The 18,491-nt window shown below is 33.1% G+C and overlaps 1 protein-coding gene across 2 annotated transcripts in view; it reads left to right on the forward strand.

Moving 5' to 3' along the window:
• LOC110018879 (uncharacterized membrane protein YuiD) overlaps nucleotides 1-18,168 on the forward strand; it is a 33,003-nt gene extending 14,835 nt beyond the window's left edge. Inside the window, exons 3-6 of one of the 2 annotated variants that reach the window (XM_020716343.1) lie at nucleotides 6,272-6,322; nucleotides 7,410-7,502; nucleotides 8,191-8,226; nucleotides 17,896-18,168. In XM_020716343.1, the coding sequence (XP_020572002.1) occupies nucleotides 6,272-6,322; nucleotides 7,410-7,502; nucleotides 8,191-8,226; nucleotides 17,896-17,943 (228 nt within the window). In that variant the 3' untranslated portion in view covers nucleotides 17,944-18,168. Of the gene's footprint in view, nucleotides 1-6,271; nucleotides 6,323-7,409; nucleotides 7,503-8,190; nucleotides 8,227-17,864 lie in introns of both variants that reach the window. The other variant, XM_020716344.1, reaches the window with a different exon arrangement.
• The last annotated feature ends 323 nt before the right edge of the window (nucleotides 18,169-18,491 follow it).

An 18,491-nucleotide genomic window follows, 5' to 3' on the forward strand; every position in this document is an offset into this window, starting at 1 on the left:
AAAATATATAATTGATTAGTAATATTTCGAGCCAAAACTAGCCGAACAAGAACGAACAAATATTTGTTCGTGTTGTTCGTGTTCAACTCGTTAACTTAGCGAACGAGCCGAACACAAGCTTCTTAACGAGCCGAACACGAGCTGTTCGCGAACAACGAGTCGTTTTGACAGCCCTAGTTGTGGTAGTTCCGTATGACGCTCCACTTACGCTGCTCCTATTGGTATGTTCTATTGCATTATGATCTTCAATCAACTTTGCTAATTCCATAGTTTTTCCCAAGCCTCGTTGCTTCAACGGCCAAAGTATTGCACGTATGTCGGGCTTTAGAACCTTCATGGAGTTCCTCTCCAATATAGCTTCAGAAATTCTCCTCGGCCGTCCCGACAAGAGATTGAATCTCTCTCTATAGTCCATGACAGTCCTTTAGTCAATGCAAAGAATTGTTGGTGTAAGTTTCTTTCTCATATGGCTCGGAAGCGTTCCAACAAGCAATTCTTAAATTATTCCAATGAGTGGATCAGGTATCTAGCCTCCCTCCACTGAAACCATGCTATGGTTTTCTCCTTCAAACATAACCTTGCCACCATGAACTTCTCCTCCCCATTTAGCCCATTCACCTTGAAATATTGCTCAACCTAGTACACCCACTCATGTGTGTCTTCCCGCTCAAAGGTCGACATTTTCAACTTCCTTTTCCTTTGTTATTCCCCCCCATATATCAAGGGTAAAATTTTTTTCTTCGATCTTAGCCATATCCCATCCCCAATTCTCTTTTTTGTTTTTCATGCTTCTCCATACCCCTTGCATGACCTCTTCTCCATGTTTAGGGTTTGCAAATTGAAGTGCAAACGGGTCTTGGATTGTATCTCGATAAATTTCCTCATCATCTCCTATAAGCGCTTGAATCGACCCTCAATTTAATTTTCTAACCTATTTGTCTATAGAGAAAAACCTTCCTTACAACTTGTTCTCCATCCCAGATCTGATTTGACTCGTCTCTTACTCCAATTTCTTTTCTAAATCATCTACTTTCTTGGCAATCATTACTTCCTTTATAATTTTGGAACTCCTTTACACTGAAATCGCAAGGTTCAAAATTTTTGTACGCGGTTTGGGGGCAAGACTATGGACCCCACAATCATGTTGCTGGCCTTTTTAATTAAAATCCCAATCCAAAGCAAATTGAGATTGCATGAGTGGCACGAAACTCCTTTACTCTTTGATTCCGATCATTATTTTCGATCAAGAGTGGCGTGGAACTCTTGTACCCTGCGATCTCATTGTTGGCTACTTAGCCAAGAGAAAATCATGACTATGCATCTGTACACGATCTTGATGCTTTGCCTTATGCCTAGATGTCCATGTTGCTTTGCAGCTAGCTCTAATTGCAACTAGATTGCAATGATGAAACAGGAGGAGAATACACGATCGTTTGTACACCGCGATCGTATGCATGCCGCGTTCTTTGTGCGCCTTGATCGTCTATATAGCTTCCCAGCATGCTCAGGCTCAAATCGCGACTATATCGCGTAGCCACGATCTCGTCGTCATTCAACCCGATTTGCTATCCTTGTTCTTCTCAGAAGAGTGGTGATCCTCTCCTATAAGCTGATATCCCTTTTTATCCCTAGATTTGATATTAACTTGATAGGATTGTTCGAAGAAATTAGGGAAAAATAAACATTTTATTTCTCTAAATCAAACAATACAACCACAAACATATAAAATAAATGATAAACACCTATAATTCGAGAGGTTATGCGATCTCTCACAATTTCTACAATTCGAGAGGTATAAAATCTCTTCCGACCGCTAAACCTAAAGACTCAAGACAATAATCTCATGCATGACCCTAACCCTAAACATATTTTCCTTATTTATACTAAATAATGATAAATAAAAGAAATTAATTTGCCCCAAAGTGCACAAAAGATAAACTTGCTCTTAGGCTGGACACCGGCATAACAGTCTTATTTTTCTTTCAGTGCCTGCTATTATACCTAATGTAAATTTGGAAATTGTTAGTTTAGGACATTTTCTTTATTTCATATCGCAACAACACTTCCTCAGTGATGGTAAGTGATGGTATTTCCCAATAAAAATCAATTTTGTTTAAGCCTAAACAATGAGAGGTTCTAGTTCTAGTATTTATCATTTCTCTGTACTCATTCAGTACTTAACATTCATTGTACATTCTTTGTCAATCAAAATGGTTGTCATTTCCATTTTTTTGTCAGGAAAAGTCTTAGCTTTTATTCTCCTATCCAAGGTGCCCATGTAAACTCTGAACTTCCCTTGAAGACAAACTCTTAAGTTTTTTTTTCCCATCAAAGCTTGATGTGTCAACTTTAAAATTTCTAGAAATATCTTCATTTATGGCATTTATGACTATCATAATTTTTTTATGTCATACCCATATTATAAGGCTTAGTTCAATGCCTGGTTCCTCAGACAATGTGGATTTGTGTCTAAAACTTTGAATTCGTATGAGCAAATTTGATTAGTTTCTAAAGCCTTATAAGGTGATATATGTCATTTCCCTTTTTTTCTTGTTTTTCTAGCAATTCTTCTAATCCGTTTTGCAAAGTATTTAAAATCTCCTGTTTGGCAATCTTCTTTTAACTCTAATATGATCCTTTGTATTGTGAAAATTCACAGAATAGAACTGTCTAGACAGTCGCACCTTCATGTAGTAGGAAAGTGGGGATACGTAAAGGTGGAAACAATGAGTATGGAATCAGTCAGCAATCGTCACTTGCAACTAAACACATTAAATTATTTGGCTGGTTGCCAAATTAGTGCCACAGGGAGTCAACACTGGTGAGGAATCAATGATAATTTTCAAAGAAAAGTGGAGGAACAAATGTGAACCATATATTAATTCTAGAAGTTATGATTGAACAAAAAATATGAGATTTGGCAATGTGCTAAAATAGGGGATTGAAAATAGCCAAATTTTGGAATCTAATGAGAACTGAATCGAATTAACATACAGTCTAAGCAACAGATCTAAAATGATGAAGGAATCAAAATATTGAGAAAATAACCCGTTCTCATAGTCATCATCGTAGAGAGATTATATCAAATAAATTAGAAAAAATCAAATGACTAAAACAACAAAAATAATCTCAAAACTCATGACCATATGCTTGCCTCAATGCTCCCATCTCATGCTTCCAATTCGCATAACCTTATATTATTGATTAGTATTAAATTTTATTTTGTTATAATAATGGAAACACTTAATTGAGTCATTTAAAACGAGATATCTCCATTTATACTTCTATTAATGACATACTTCAGATATGTAATACTCTTATGAAATATATAAGTTAGTATGGAAATCAATTTTATTAAAGGCGGTAGGCCCTAATTAGTGGCTCACTAGCACAAAGTGAGGTACAAAAAGTTTCATTCATTTTAATCTTTAAAAATAATTTTTGGAGTGTATAATATGATAATCATTGCAATAAAATGTTAAAATGTAGGAAAAAAATTATGTAGGTTTGTAAGTTGTCATTCCAAATAGCAAAATCTTGTCACGGGGATTGTTCAAAGCAATGGTTGGTTAAGGTCAAAATGGATACCAATGTGTGAGATTTTGGTTGTTCAAATTTAATATCTGAAAAAAGGGATTTTTGGGACATAATATAGCACTAAATATGGATAAATAAAATAGAGAAGTGCCTAAGGAATATTCAGCATTCTTGTAATGCTATGGAGACCTAAATTTGAGCTGTATAAAAGCTGTACTAATTATACCGATATACTTAATGGAGTCTAGCTGTTTGCACAGAATTTTATTGAATAAAAATATTATCTGTATTTTAAAAGTAATTATTTGTGTACTTTAAATCCTTGTTTTTTATCCTCGTCTATAAAGGAGGGGAATCTATAGTGAATAAGATAAACAAACTTTATCCTTTAACACTTATGTTAGGGCCATAAGTAATTCACAAATATATTAAGAGGTTGTTTGGTTTGCTAAAAAAGTAATGCATTGTATAATGAATGTAATATAAAAGTAGTGTATTATATTTGAAATATTTTAGAGCTGCTTGATTTACTGTAAATAACTATAGGACTTTATAATTTTTTTGTTTGGTTTGAAGTAAATTGAAAAAAATGTATTTCAAACTATATAAGGAATTATAGATGGGCGACAGGTGGCGGGTGGCATCTGACTGCCAGGACTGATAATTGACGTCGGTGACCAGCTGCAGAGGCAGGTGGCGGTGGCGGGTAGCTGCCTGTCGATAACATTTTACATTAATGAACAATATAAATCTCAAATTCTTCAGAATTCTAGATTCAACCAAGATGAACTAAATGTGTAAACTTCATATTCATTTACTTTACCTTTTATTTGTAATTCTTCGTACCAAACACTTAATTTTCTAAAATCCTTACAAAAGAATTACAGTACGCTACAAATTCTTCCAACCAAACAGCCCCTAAGTGTATTACAATTGAAAAGATTAAGACATTTGTGTGATAAATTTGGAAAATAGAGTGAGATTGAGCATATTAAAGAGATTATACAGTATGACCAATCAGATACATGTAGCAAGAAGCAATAGGTGGGAAAGAAGAGTTCAAACAATCTCAAACTGTGTTGAAGAACCTTGAACATATCCCTAAACTCAACTCAGTTTAGCTATTGACTTGAGGTTTTTGACCCACACTTTGGTTTCGGTCCGGTCACAACTCTATTAACATACACCTACTATTTTTTTTGGTCCGGTCCACGGGTTTCTCTTGCTCAAACCCAACCTAAATTGTAAGTAGGCTGAATTTGGTCATATTTGATTTGATGGCTTCGAGGATGGATTATTGCATAAGCCTGAAGAATGGTCTAATTGGGCCTGTCAAGTCAAGTGGGCGCTCCAGCCTATGCCCATTTCTAGAAATTGAGATAACGGAAAAGGACTTGTTTTTATCGTTTGGGAATGAATGATGGAAGCAAAAAATGCTTAAATAAGATAAAGTGGACAAGTTAGCATGATAGACACATCGATTGTATAGACCAAATTTTATTTGGATAGAAGTTCTATTTTAAAAAAAAACTTTCATAAAGTTGACTTAAATATCTCATATAGCACTGAAGAATATGGGAGGATTCATTAAGCCACCCTTAGATTGTTGGGATTGGGATAAGCCATCAATGATTATGATTATTCCTATGCTCGTAATCTCTCTTTTTTTTCCTGTTGAGATATTGATATGGCTGAGTTACTTCATTGAGGCATTTTAATAATAGTTCCAAACTCAATCTTTTGAACTAAATCCACATGTCGTAGTGTCTCTTCTTGTAGTGTCTCTTCTTTGTGTTGTTATTTGGTTCCCGGCTTCTTCCCCAATTGAAATCCTGTTAGAAATCCTTTCCACCGGATGGGCAAGTAAAATCTGGCCTATACTCCTGGAGTGAAAGAATTTAAAATAGAGACATTTACATACATACTGTCCAATTCCCATGTATTTACATTTCAACAACAACAACAACAACAACAAAGCCTTAATCCTACTACGTGGGGTCGGCTACATGAATCCTTTTTCTCCATTGCGTCCTATTTAGTGTCATATTTTCATTTAGTTCTAGTAAATTAAGATCATTTTTAATACAATAAGCCCAAGTCTTCCTAGGTCTACCTCTGCCTTTCTTAACACAAGTCGAATTTAAAACATCTACTCTCCTAATCGGATCATCTAATGGTCGACGTTTAATATGACCAAACCATCTAAGACGACTTTCTCTAATTTTGTCTGTCACAGGAGCTACACCAACCCTATCACGAATATATTCATTCTGCATTTTTTCTCTAAGTGTAAAGCCACTCATCCACCTAATCATTCTCATCTCGGCAACACTTAACTTATTATTATGCTTCTCTTTTAAAGGCCAATATTCAACGCCATAGAGCTGAATGTCTCTAAGTGTATTTACATTTCTAACCCCTGCAATTTTCTTTTTACATTTATGCCACCCAAATATTTCATTTCAAATAAAAAATACCACTATTTTTAGTTTTAAGAAGTGAAATACACCTTGTCATGCATAAGGTGGCATATATGTAAAAATTGATGCTTATGTGTTAGATATATAAATTAATATGTATGTGATTCTTTCTTCTATTTACGATGAGTCAAGAGATTGATTGCCATTTACTGAAACTTTCTATGAATGAGAATGACAGATGTCGTCATTCCATTAATTCACATTGATTGCTTTCAGCCGTTCTTTTTCGTAAATTTTATGCTTTTGATGCGCAGGTAATGCATGATGCTTTTGGAGTTCGGTTGCATGCTGGTAAACAGGCTGAGGTAACTTTTTTGTATGAAAAACTTCAAATGTTTTAAGTATTTTAAGCCTTCTGTTTCTTGATATTAAAACTAAGATACATATCTCTCAAATCTTATGTATTTACATATCTAACACCTATACTTTAATTTTTACATACTTTCCATATTACCTATGCATGAAAAGGTGTGTTTCAATTTTTAGACGTTAAAATAATGGTATTTTTGCTGTGAAATGAAAGATTTGGATGGTATAAATGTAAACATGAGTGGTATGAATGTAAATGCCCTTAAAATTAATATTATTTGACTGTGTATAAGCACCGGCTCTTAGTTTATGATTTGTTATATTTAAATATCTTATATGGGTGAATCTAACTACTTATAAAATTGTAAAAAAAAAACTGCATTTGCATTCTCTCTTATTCCACACCATAACCTTTTTTTTTATCTGTAAAGAATAATTTGTCTGATAATGATAATTCCACTGGAAAATTAATTTCCTGAAACCTTAAACGAACTGTCGTTTCGAGTTCTTTCAATGGCTATTGATCCCTGATATTGAGTGATGCATGCTTAAATGTTTCAATAACAACTCAATCCATTATATCGCCTATCAAATGCTTGCTACCGAAGTGCTTGGTTTTGGCTGTCTCAAAAAAAAAAAAAAAAAAAAGAAGGGGAAAGAAAGAAGAAATTGGGGCATTTACATACATACCGTGTCCTTATGTGTTTACATATTTAAACCTATAAATTGATGTTTACATGCATACCACACCATTCTATAACATCACATAAAAAATGTCACGACCATCATTTTTTTTGAAAGTGAAATACACATTTCCATGCTTGGGCTTAAGAGACCAAGACATTATAAGCGTAAATATTAAACTTTGGGTATTAAATATGTAAATTCATAAGAATTGTCTGGTATGTATGTAAATTTCCCTTTTTTTTTCTTGCTTTAGATCTATAGTGGATGCGAGTCAATTTGTTTACCCTAACCAAAGACCTTATATCGTAGAAAAAATATATAACATTCTGCTCAGTATTTTGCAGGTAATTTGATATTTGCATGTTCATAATTCTCCTGCTGCTTGTGAAATTTCAGGTGTTAAATCAGATTGTCTATGAACTTCCGGCAGAGCATCCTTTGGCTGAAACAAGACCACTTCGAGAACTCCTTGGTCACACTCCAGCCCAGGTTTGCATGATTATTATTTTTTTTTTAAATTTTACGAGGCCAGGCCTTCAATTCAATCTCATACTTTCTTCACAATTTCATACTCATAGATTTCTGTAATTATATCTAGCCACCAAATCCTTACAAACTTATTTAAAATTGGCCTATGCAGTTCTGCATTGTTATATTTTGATCCTTCCTAAGTCCCGAGTTTGCTGAAGTTTTCTCAGTCAATATTTTTCTTCATATTGATTATGATCATATTATGATTTTGTTTGGTTTAGAATTGGAATTTGAAAAGCAATAAAATTGAAGCGAACATCGCGGCGATGTATATGTTCATTATTGAATTTTCTGATAAAAAATAGGTTCTAGCACACAATTCTTATGTAATTACATATCTCACGCCTAAACTCTCATATTTACACGCATGACACTGAATTTTTTAATATCACATAAAAATAGTACTATTATCACTCATCCCTTGTTTTTACATATATATCACCTTACCTATGCATCAAAAAGTGTATTCCAGTTTTTAAAATTATAAAAAAAGTCATATTTTTTATGCAATCTGAAAGATTTGAGTGATATAAATATAAAACCTAAAAGCTTAGGCATTACATATGTAAATATATACGAATTCGGTGGTATATCTGCAATGATAGTTCCATTAACATTCTCCCTAATCCCATGATATTTCTTTCAGGTTGTTGCCGGCGCAATTCTGGGAATCATTACTGCTGTAATCTCTAACCTCATTAAACTTTCTGCAAGTTGATGCTGATAAAAAAAAAATTCCTGGCTCTGCCTAATTGCTAACACCTTCTTTAACTAAATCCAAAGACAATACTATAATGTTCGTAAGAGCATTAATAACAAAATTTATGAGTGGTGGCATTTGTATTATTTCATTGATATTAGCTGCATGTAATTTCAAACTTTAGTTATTTGATTGTGATTTGGTGTAGCTATGTCTCAGTCCTTGGTCATGCGTTTATATTTTCAATTGTTTCTTTAAATTAATTGTAGTGATATAGGACCAATAATTCTTAAAGCGACTATAGTTATTTAAAAGGGAACATATATATCACACAAATTTTATGTATTCACATATCTAACATCCAAAATTTTATATTTGCTCTTATATGGTGTCATAAATTTATGCATGAGAAGTGTATTTTACTTTTAGAAAGTTGGTGATGATGATATTTTTATGTGAAAGTCTTGAGTATTTTTTTTTTTTTGTAAATATGAATGTCTAGTTGTTACATATGTAAATAAATGAGAATTGTGTGGTATATGTGTAAATGCTATTTAAAAATATTAATTTTTTGGTGAATATTGAGAGTTATCTTAGCTTCTTTGACAGTCAGAGTGATTGACTTTATTTATTGTCAATGCTTACTTTTATAAGAGTGTTTGTGTAGACTTTGCTATAATTTTATGTTGGATTTTTTTTTTCTATGATTAACACAAATTAAAGAAGGATGCTAAGTAGATATAAAAATCTAGTGGAAGAAAATATGTATATATCTATATATATAAGATCATGTTTAGTAGTTTTTTTGTAAGAGCAATTGATGTGATATGCTGCAGCACACCAAAATGATGCATTGCGTTCGACTTTAGAAAAATGGTTCTTATTAATCTCTGTTATTGTGTAGAGAAGATTTATAGATTTTGTAGATAATTATTTATTGGCATTATCAATCCTTTAATTCTCTGTCTATTTTTTTCTATATTTTTTGCTATGTAATGCAATAATATTGATGTTGTTTGATTCACATATAGGGGAAGTAAATTTATCTAATTACAAACACAATAGTGGTTGGTTCTATTAAGGTTTTAATGAAGGTTTGTGAGAACAATGTTTGTATCAAGTTTGGTCAATTGTAGAAAGAGACTTGATTTGTATTTGAATATTCTTTGAATCAAATTTGAACTTGTTTGATCAACACTCAAATGAAATTGATAATGTTTGGGATAATTTTCTACCTATTTTGTTTTTCAGACCGCCACCACAGTTTTGTTTGAAGTAGTTCTTTCTCATTGTTTTTTAGAAATTTCTGTGGTAAAAAGTTATTTTTTTAAATCTAAAATGTTAAATTGTGGTCTGATTTTCTGAAAATAAAATAAATTTGTAATATTCATTATAGTTTTTTAACAAATAAAATTTTCTTCAGCAGTTATACAGTTGCTTCTTCAAACAGTTTCAGCTTCTCCAAATAGACCCTAAAATTAGGCTAGAACATTTTTAGAGCCATATCCGAGTAAAATTTGAATATCTTTTATCAACCATCAAAGGGAGTATTTGTTTATTCTTGCTTGAACCATTTGTTTGGTTCTACATTACATTTTTATTAAAATGGATAATCATTTTCAAAGAAAAAAAAAAAAAAAAAACTTCTTAAGTAATAAGAATTGTTAATTTTGGGTGTCGAAATTTGACTTGACCGAAACCTGACTCGAACAATTTAGTTTCGAGTTGAACCAATTATTATTTGGGAGTGGTGCAATTCAAAATTAGAGAAATTATTATTTTGATTGGGTTCAAGTTTACTCAAATAACTTAAATAGCCAAAACTAGCTCGTTTATTATTTGAGTGTTGGTTAAGTAAATTTGGATCAAGTTAATTGTGTTAAGTAGTCATGTTTGCTTTATTAGATCATGTTGATTTAAACAATATACATGAAACATAAAAATATTTTAGATGGGTCAAATTCAGTTTAGTCATCATATGATCAAAAAAATTTATCATGCAATAAAAGGTGAGTTTCGGGTCTAGCATATTGGGATTTGGTTAGCTTTGAGTCAAACCTAAATCCTATCAATTAGCTTGAATTGATACCCTAATAATCATGGTTTTAAAAATCAGATTGAATCGGTCGATGCGACTAATTCAACTGTGAACTTATCATTCAGACGATTTAGTCCAAGTTTAGAATCGTTTTACATGTATAAAATTAGGATTGAACCAGTTAGAATTAGGGTTGAACTTGTTAGAACCGGGGTTGAACCGTTTCAATTGAATCTATCGACTCAAATATTATCCAATTTTAGCCTTTTGAATTTGATGGGATGACCAAATAAAATATTATGTCAAAAATTTTTAATTTAGAATGTTATTTGAAACAATCAATAATGTAATCTTAAATTAAAATATTATTTGTCAGATTAATATAAATGATATTAATATATCAATCTTTTATTATTTAAATTATACTAAAATAATTTAAATATTTATTATGACATCCGGTTAAACTTTTAGTTCAATGCCCGATCTGATTTTCACAGCCTTGCTAATAATTAAAGAATTCTTTTAATTATATGCCCATGAAATTTAAATATTTAAAATATTTACTCATATGTGTTGAAATTTGATTTAACAACTTCCTAACTACTAACAATCATTGTTATCTACTTGATCTAGGGGACGAATAAATCTTGGGAGAACCGAACCCTGTGATTATGCCTCGTTATTAATTTCTACACAAATTTATTTCCTTTAATGAATTTTCTTCTTATTTCCTTATATCTAATTAGGTTCATTTCTATTATGAGAGTATTTATGCATGTACTTTGTTGTTTTTGTAACATTAGCTTCTTTTTTTTGTATTTTGGAGAATTATTCTCACATGTCAATGTGTTTGGAGTGTTGTGGACTCTTCATTTTGCAAGTGATTTATTTGTAAATTGCCTAGAAATAAGTGGTGAATCTCTCTCCATGATTGTACTTCATCATGTCATAGTTTAATCATTAGTTTCAGTTCAAACAACTGTTGAACTGCTCAATCATGTTGTCTAACAACAGATTTTAGCCATTAAATGCCAATTTTTCTCTTTCAAATGACATTGACCTCATACATTATCACTATATGACTATTCCATAATCACCTCCCTACTAAATCCACCTCTCAACACCTTTTAGCTATTCTAAAATAGTATCATTTGATTTTAGAGTCTAACAAGTGCTAATTGGTTAATGGTTTGTTCTTCTTACACCTAAACTAAATGAAGCCAAACTTAACACCCCCTACTAAAAAAACGTATCCCAACATCATCCATCTAGTTATAACCCTAACCCAAATCATTTTTTTAAGCAAATTTTTATTGGAAGAATGAGATGTTATACTGCCAAAGAGAAGCCCTTAATGGGTTGTTTAGGATCTCACTAAAGAAGAAATGCAAAGGGAAATATTTCAATTGTAGTAAAGGCTTGTTGCATTTGAGAGAAGAAAATATGATGAGGTTCTATAACCACAAAGTAACTCGGAAAATCAATGAGGAAGTAAATCCTTCCTTCCAAGAAGCTTTGAGTGATGAAGAATCAATGTCACATCAGTTTGTAATTGAATATCATAGGAGATGCTAAAAATTTAAAATAAATGTGGATTTACCAGACTTTAATGATGGTATGGTTGTAGATGAATTCATTGAGAGAATCCAAACAGTAGAACAATTTTTTTAGTACAAAGGTGTTCTTGAAGACAAAAAAGTTAAATTGGGAGTCATCAAACTCAAGAAGAATGCTTCTATATAGTGAGAGAATCTGAAGCATCTTTGACAGTGCGAAAGAAAGAGTAAAGATTAACACATGGTCTGAGATTAATAGAGAGATGCGACACAAATATTTTTCCCAGCATTATAGCAATGTGTGTTCATAAAACTCAATAACATGTACTAGAGACTCTACTGTGAAGGAGAACACAATTAACTCTATCAAATTGTGTTGAATATGCGTTGGTGGAATTAGAGAAGCATACGGTGGCGAGGAATATTAGAAGGCTGAAGCTATCTATTAGTAATGTGGCGAAACTATTACCGTATTAGCGTATACTTGATAGCTTTGAATGTGAAAAAATAACAACATCACCAATTGGTTGTTATAACTTTTACAAGGAAAGTTTAATATTAGGATTGGACTATAGGAGCACACTTAGTGGAGATCATCCTCGCATGAGGAGAAACTAATATAGAATGGATAAAATGTGGAAACCACTAAAACTCTCAAATTCTTCCCAAACAAGAAATTTGTAAAGTGTCACATCTTTGGACACGTTACACCTGGTTTCCCAAAGAGGGTGGTAATATCTTTCACGGAGCAGAGAATAGACAAAGGAGCACTAGAAAAAGGATATGACACAAATGAGGAGCACCAACTTCTAATTAGCAGAAGAGAGAGATGTTAATAATCCAATGAGTCATTCAGATTAAGCCCACAACAAAGCAATAGTGTTTATGCCATAACATATTATGTATACATTGCATCGTTAAAAGAAAGGTGTGCAACTTTATTATATGCCGAGATAGTTGTGAAAATATAACATCTACACAAATGTTGGACAAATTGAGTCTCATTTCTGACAAAATATTATCAGTCATATTCTTTGATTTGATTGAAGAAATATATTAAGATCAATGTTTAAAGGAGATGACTTGTCGGGTTTCTTTTGGATGTGTTTCTATAGTAAGTGTGGTGTGACGTGGTATCTATGGCGTGTCTTGTCCTATCAGGTCACTCTTGACAAATTGATCATTGCACACATTATGATGGCTAAAAGAACATGTTCTTTCAACTAAGAAATATTGTACTCTTGCCTTAGAAAGAGTTCAAGGTAATTGGCGTTCGTACAAAATTTGAGGATGTAGGTCTCGAACTATATTTTTGCTGGTTATGAGAGAAGCACATCCAGGGCCAACATTGGTTGTTTAAGATGACAATGAGTTTGAAGAGTCAATACCAGCCACAAGAAATCCCATATTAAGTGGATCTTAGGTATGTTTGACCTACAACTTACCTCATAGGTTGGCGCAACTTACGATGGTCATATAATAAGTTATAACTTTAGAAATAAATGAAATGTTTTTAAACTATTTTTGGAAGACAAAATTTGAAATCTCCTTAGGTATTCTATGAGAAAATAAATTGGATAGTGGTATCCAAGTATTTCCAAAAAAGAAGAAGCGTCTCTTAACTTGGGAGGATGACACAAAGCCTTTGAATTGTGGAAGCTGTGATCTCAATCACGGGACATCTGTGATACTGTAGAAGCAACAATTTTCACGATCAAGGAAGAACCAAACCCTTTGATTATGCTACATTATCAATTTTTACACAATTTATTTTTTTACTTTTCTGAATTTTCGCCCTATTTCTTTATTTTTAAAGTAGTGTACCTTCTATTATGAGACAATATATGCATGTATTTTGTCATTCTTAAGAGTTTAGTTTGATTTTATTTATTTTGGTGAATTATTCTCATATTTTCTATTCTCTGGAGTGGTATAGTCTTTTCTTTTTACAAGTGGTTTGTGTGTAGCTTGCCCAAGAACAAGTGATGGATCCCCTGTCGCCCGTACGTTGTTGTTTTGCAGTTAGACAACTATTTTCAGTCCAAACAGCCGTTGAATTGCTCAATCATGTTGTCAAACATCACATTCTAGTTGTTGAACTTCACGTTTTCCCTTCCAAATGTCGATGATCTCACATATTTTCATCTATGCACTATTCCACAACCACCTCCCCTCTAAATCAACTTCTTAATACTTTACAAAAACCCAGAATAGGTAAGAGAGAAAGTTTGAGAGAGAAAAAAACATTAAAGTGAGAAGAATTAAGATTTGATTATAGTGAGATTAAGCTCAAAACGATATTTAGCCTATGTTCTTCTAGTGACCATCTATTTATAGGTTTGGACTGGGTTAAATCTCTACATAAAAAGCTATGTATTGAGTCGCATGGATAAGAAAAGTACAAAATAATGATATTTATTATTTGTTAAAAATATGTAAGGTGTGTAGCTTGATTTTATCATAAAAGTACTTGAACTTGTAGCTAAATTGTTGCGATGAAGTTTTCATTTTTTATTGATGAACTCATCGGCCTATCAAGTAGCTTGTGAGCTTGGGGTGAATGTGCCTTTCTAGTAGGTTTGAGGTAAGTTCGCTTTAGTTATTTAGCATGAGTTCTTGTTAGCTTGTGTGAGACTATGCTAGCTCGAGTAAATTCCTGTCGATTTAGGTAAGTCTATGTTGTTGAATATTTATTGAGTGTGAGAATGTGTATTGGTATACTTAGGAGCGGCCTTCTTACATAGAACCATGCCCAAAATAAAAAGAGAGTAGCATTAATAATTAAAGCTAACACTTTTTACAGGTGTCTCTGAGCTCTCCTGTCGTTGGACATAGCTTATTATACGTTGCATGCAAATAACCTATGTTAAACTTTTGTGTTGCAGCTCAAGTCTATTTTTAGACTTTTACATGTATTTCTATTTAGAGTCTTTAGGGAGTCTATACCAGAAATAAAGTATGGACACAAGTTCCGAAGCACTTGATGCACCGAACCACATGACGAGAACCCGACGCTGCTTGGTTGTGTCATGTACCTTAAGTCTGAATTTTTTATTGTTGTATAGCTTTAAGATTAGACATGTATATGTGGATCCTGACCGCATTTTTCTACTTTCTGGAATATGTTGTCGACCCAGCTTTACTTGTCCTGTCATGTATTTATTTACTTTGGCTTGTTTACATTGCGCTGTGTGCTGAATGTTCTCTTTATTACCGTTGTGGTTTGTCTGGGTTTATTTATAAAAGTGCAATCTAGGTTCATTAAGGACCCAAAATTACTCTATCAAAAATCATAATAATAAAAAAATCGTGATAAATAAAAAAATTTAGAATTAAAATATCTCAATTTTAAAATGAGCATTACTTTATGCTTTGCTTTACCATGTGGCCTTTGGCCGAATTTAAAACGGGATTGCATGGCATGAACGTATCCCAAGTCATCTCTAATAGGACCTCCATTTTTAAATTTTATTGCAAATAACAATATCATTCTGCATTTCTCGAGGAGGAACCCCTGTGCTCCTTCAATCGACCAAGCTAAGCATAAGATATCTAGATGGTTGTCTAGCATGTAATAAGATGTTAGAGGCTCCCCCAACTTAGACGGGGGTGTAAGTCCTTTGTGAGAGCGCTTTAGCTTTGTAATCAGATCTCTCTGTCCTTCCTATTTTAGCAGCATATTCATCATTTAATTGACGAGTATAAGTCCCATTTTCACCTATTCCACTTCTTAGAAGGTCATATGAAATTAGAGGTTTATTTTCTCTCACTTTAGGTCTTTAGGGTTTCCTTGGATGACGCAACTCATGGGTTGTTGACAAGGGAGCTCTGGTCGGGTTGGTTCGACTACCTTCACGATCATGTGAATTTAGAGTCTCCTTAGCTTAGGATGAATGATCCATGGTATCACGACCTGGTTACTTATACTTGCTTAGGGACTCCTCCCCTTTATGTTGACACCTTCTTTGGGTCTTGTCACTCCTTTGACAAATCATTGATATTATCTCATAGACCCTATATGCTTAGGCGCCGCTGCCTGTAGTTGATACGGTGATTTTCCCTGTGCCCTATGACTCGATATAGGCATCGAAAGTATCGAGAATTTCCTGCTTGAGATGATAAAAATCATTTGGTTTCCCAATTAACTGGATATCATAAATAATGTAAGCAAGACTTTTCTTATCATGAGTATTCTTTGACATCCCCCAAGATGCAATTAACCATAGGGATATGTTTTTTTGTGAGTACTTTTGAACCCAAAATAAGCAAAAAACTTGACTCTCTGGTTACATATGTGGCTTATACTTTGTGGATTAAGTTTCATGATGTTTCGATCTGATATCTTTCGGACGTACATTCTTGACCTATCACGCGAGGATTGCCTTCCATAAACCCTTCTTATTTCTTTTTAAAATTTATTTGTCTAACTTTTGACGTATATCTTATTTTTCTAATTACTCACATCTTCGGATCATTTCTAAGATTCAAGATGGAGATTTATTTGAATAAGGGAATCATACGAAAAAAATACAAGCTGACCACTCCGAGTTTAAAAAAAAAAAAGACAAAAAATATTGAACAAAAATGTGGATGTACAACCATATAAAAGTATTTAGATTCAAAAATTATATTGAGTGATATTTGGCCAAATAAAAATGTAAAGGATATTATAGTCCAAATGATACAAATAAAGAACAAAATATGGACAAATTCCTAAACTAACTTGATGGCTTCTAATCGAATTTGCGACCATTTTAGCCGTCAAATTATCAGAATGGCCTCATTTATTAATTTTCACTATTTGGTCTACAAACGAATTTAGTTGATCAAGTGTTTGTTTGAGCTCGAGCTAATGTATTGAGAGGCTTTTGAGTTTATTTTTGAACTTGACCTTGCTCGAGCTCAGCTCCTGGTTCATATAGTGATTATCAAACTAATTAACTAGCAGGCTGTTTAACAAAATAAAAGTGTCACAATTGAGTTGTATACGAGCAACTAGTTGGATAAATTAAACAAGTAGTATTAAATAATGCTCGCTGAGCCTAAAAATAATATTTAAATGATATCATCCTAGAATGAGCTGTTATTGAGTATTAATTGAACCTGTTCATGAGCTTATTCAGAAGTATTAAATGGTATTTTTTTAACACAAATGAATCAAATAACAAGCCGGTTGAGCATGTTCATTTAGAATGCGTTTGGGGCGGCGGTGCCGCTGTGGCGTGCCTCGATTTGTCCCAAACGCGGAATGTGCCCAAGTAGGTGCGGTTGAGCTTCGTCGTTCGGCTTTTTATCCTCTTGCCCTCATTTACTGAAACATTTCCCCTAGTGAAAGAACAAGACACCATGATCTCCTCCTCCGACAACTTCCAATACCTGGTAGTTCTCCTTCTCTTCTTTGTCGCATCTCACACTACCTATTCTCTTCCTCTGCTTCTCGCGAGTTCCTCACGCTAACTAGGGCTTCTTCCTCCTCTTAGCAGTTGTAAGAACTTTTTTTTTTTGCCCGTTGGATGCTTTGGATGAATGTGGCCGAACTACATGCTGAATCAATGTGTCATTGGTAGAGAATATGCGTCTGCATCTTCGTTTTGATGGAACTAACATATGTTGAGCCTCCATTTTAGGACAGCACTTTACTTTTCTATCCTACCAGTTCAAATCTTTTTCAATGCCAAAATAAGCTATCCATCCTTAGCTGTTTCAGGCCTATTAGATCCCCTACTTGACATTTTCCATATTACTGGTTCAAAAATTTGTCTTTGCTTAAATAATTTTTTTGAATGTAACTACTTAGCCAAAAGGATTAAAAATTAATGGGACTTGTGTTGTTTGGTCGTTATAAACTAAAGCTCATTTCACCTGTTTTTAGATGTCATTATTATATGTTGCTGGTTAAAAACTCTCATATAGTCATTTCTTTCTGTTGGAAGACTCATACTTCAAACACTACAAATTCAACTCTTCTCATGACACTATAGACAAGGAAGCATTACTAAATAGGAGCAAAATTGTCATTTTTCCAGAAACAGCTGTCTCACAATTGTTTTCACACAGCAACAGCAACCTGAAAGTCAGCTTCCCCGCAACAGCTTTCTGAGATAGCGCAGCTTCAACTGAAAAACTGAGAAGTTGCACTTGCCCGCCCCAAACAGACCCTTAGTAAGTAAGTACTAGTGAATGTGTTCAAGCTCGTTCGATAGCCAATCAAACGTTCATAAACGAGCTTTAATTGAACCGTGTCAAAAAATAACTTGTCAAAAACTCGGCTTTATTTGCAACTCTATTCATGGACATTCTTATGGTAGCGACATACTACATAATGTTTTGTTAAACACTATGATCGCAGTTAAGGGTTCGTTGGTTGTTAGTTGTCTAACATTTTATTCAAATATATTTCAAATGTAAAACTAAAATCATTATTTTTAAATTTATTTTTAATAGAATTTAAAGAATACCATTGGAATTTGAATTTATTATTACAACATATCACTTAATTCTTATGTTTTTACATATCAAACACCTAAACTTTTCACGCCACTGGCCACAGTTTAAAATGCATGAAATGCGTATTTCATCGTTAAAGAGTTAAAATTTGTTTGAAATTTCGAATTTATAAATAATAAAATTTAAATTATTTTGCATGTAATTTA

Source organism: Phalaenopsis equestris, unplaced genomic scaffold (genome assembly GCF_001263595.1).
Source record: "Phalaenopsis equestris unplaced genomic scaffold, ASM126359v1 Scaffold000036, whole genome shotgun sequence".
Taxonomy (NCBI): domain Eukaryota; kingdom Viridiplantae; phylum Streptophyta; class Magnoliopsida; order Asparagales; family Orchidaceae; genus Phalaenopsis; species Phalaenopsis equestris.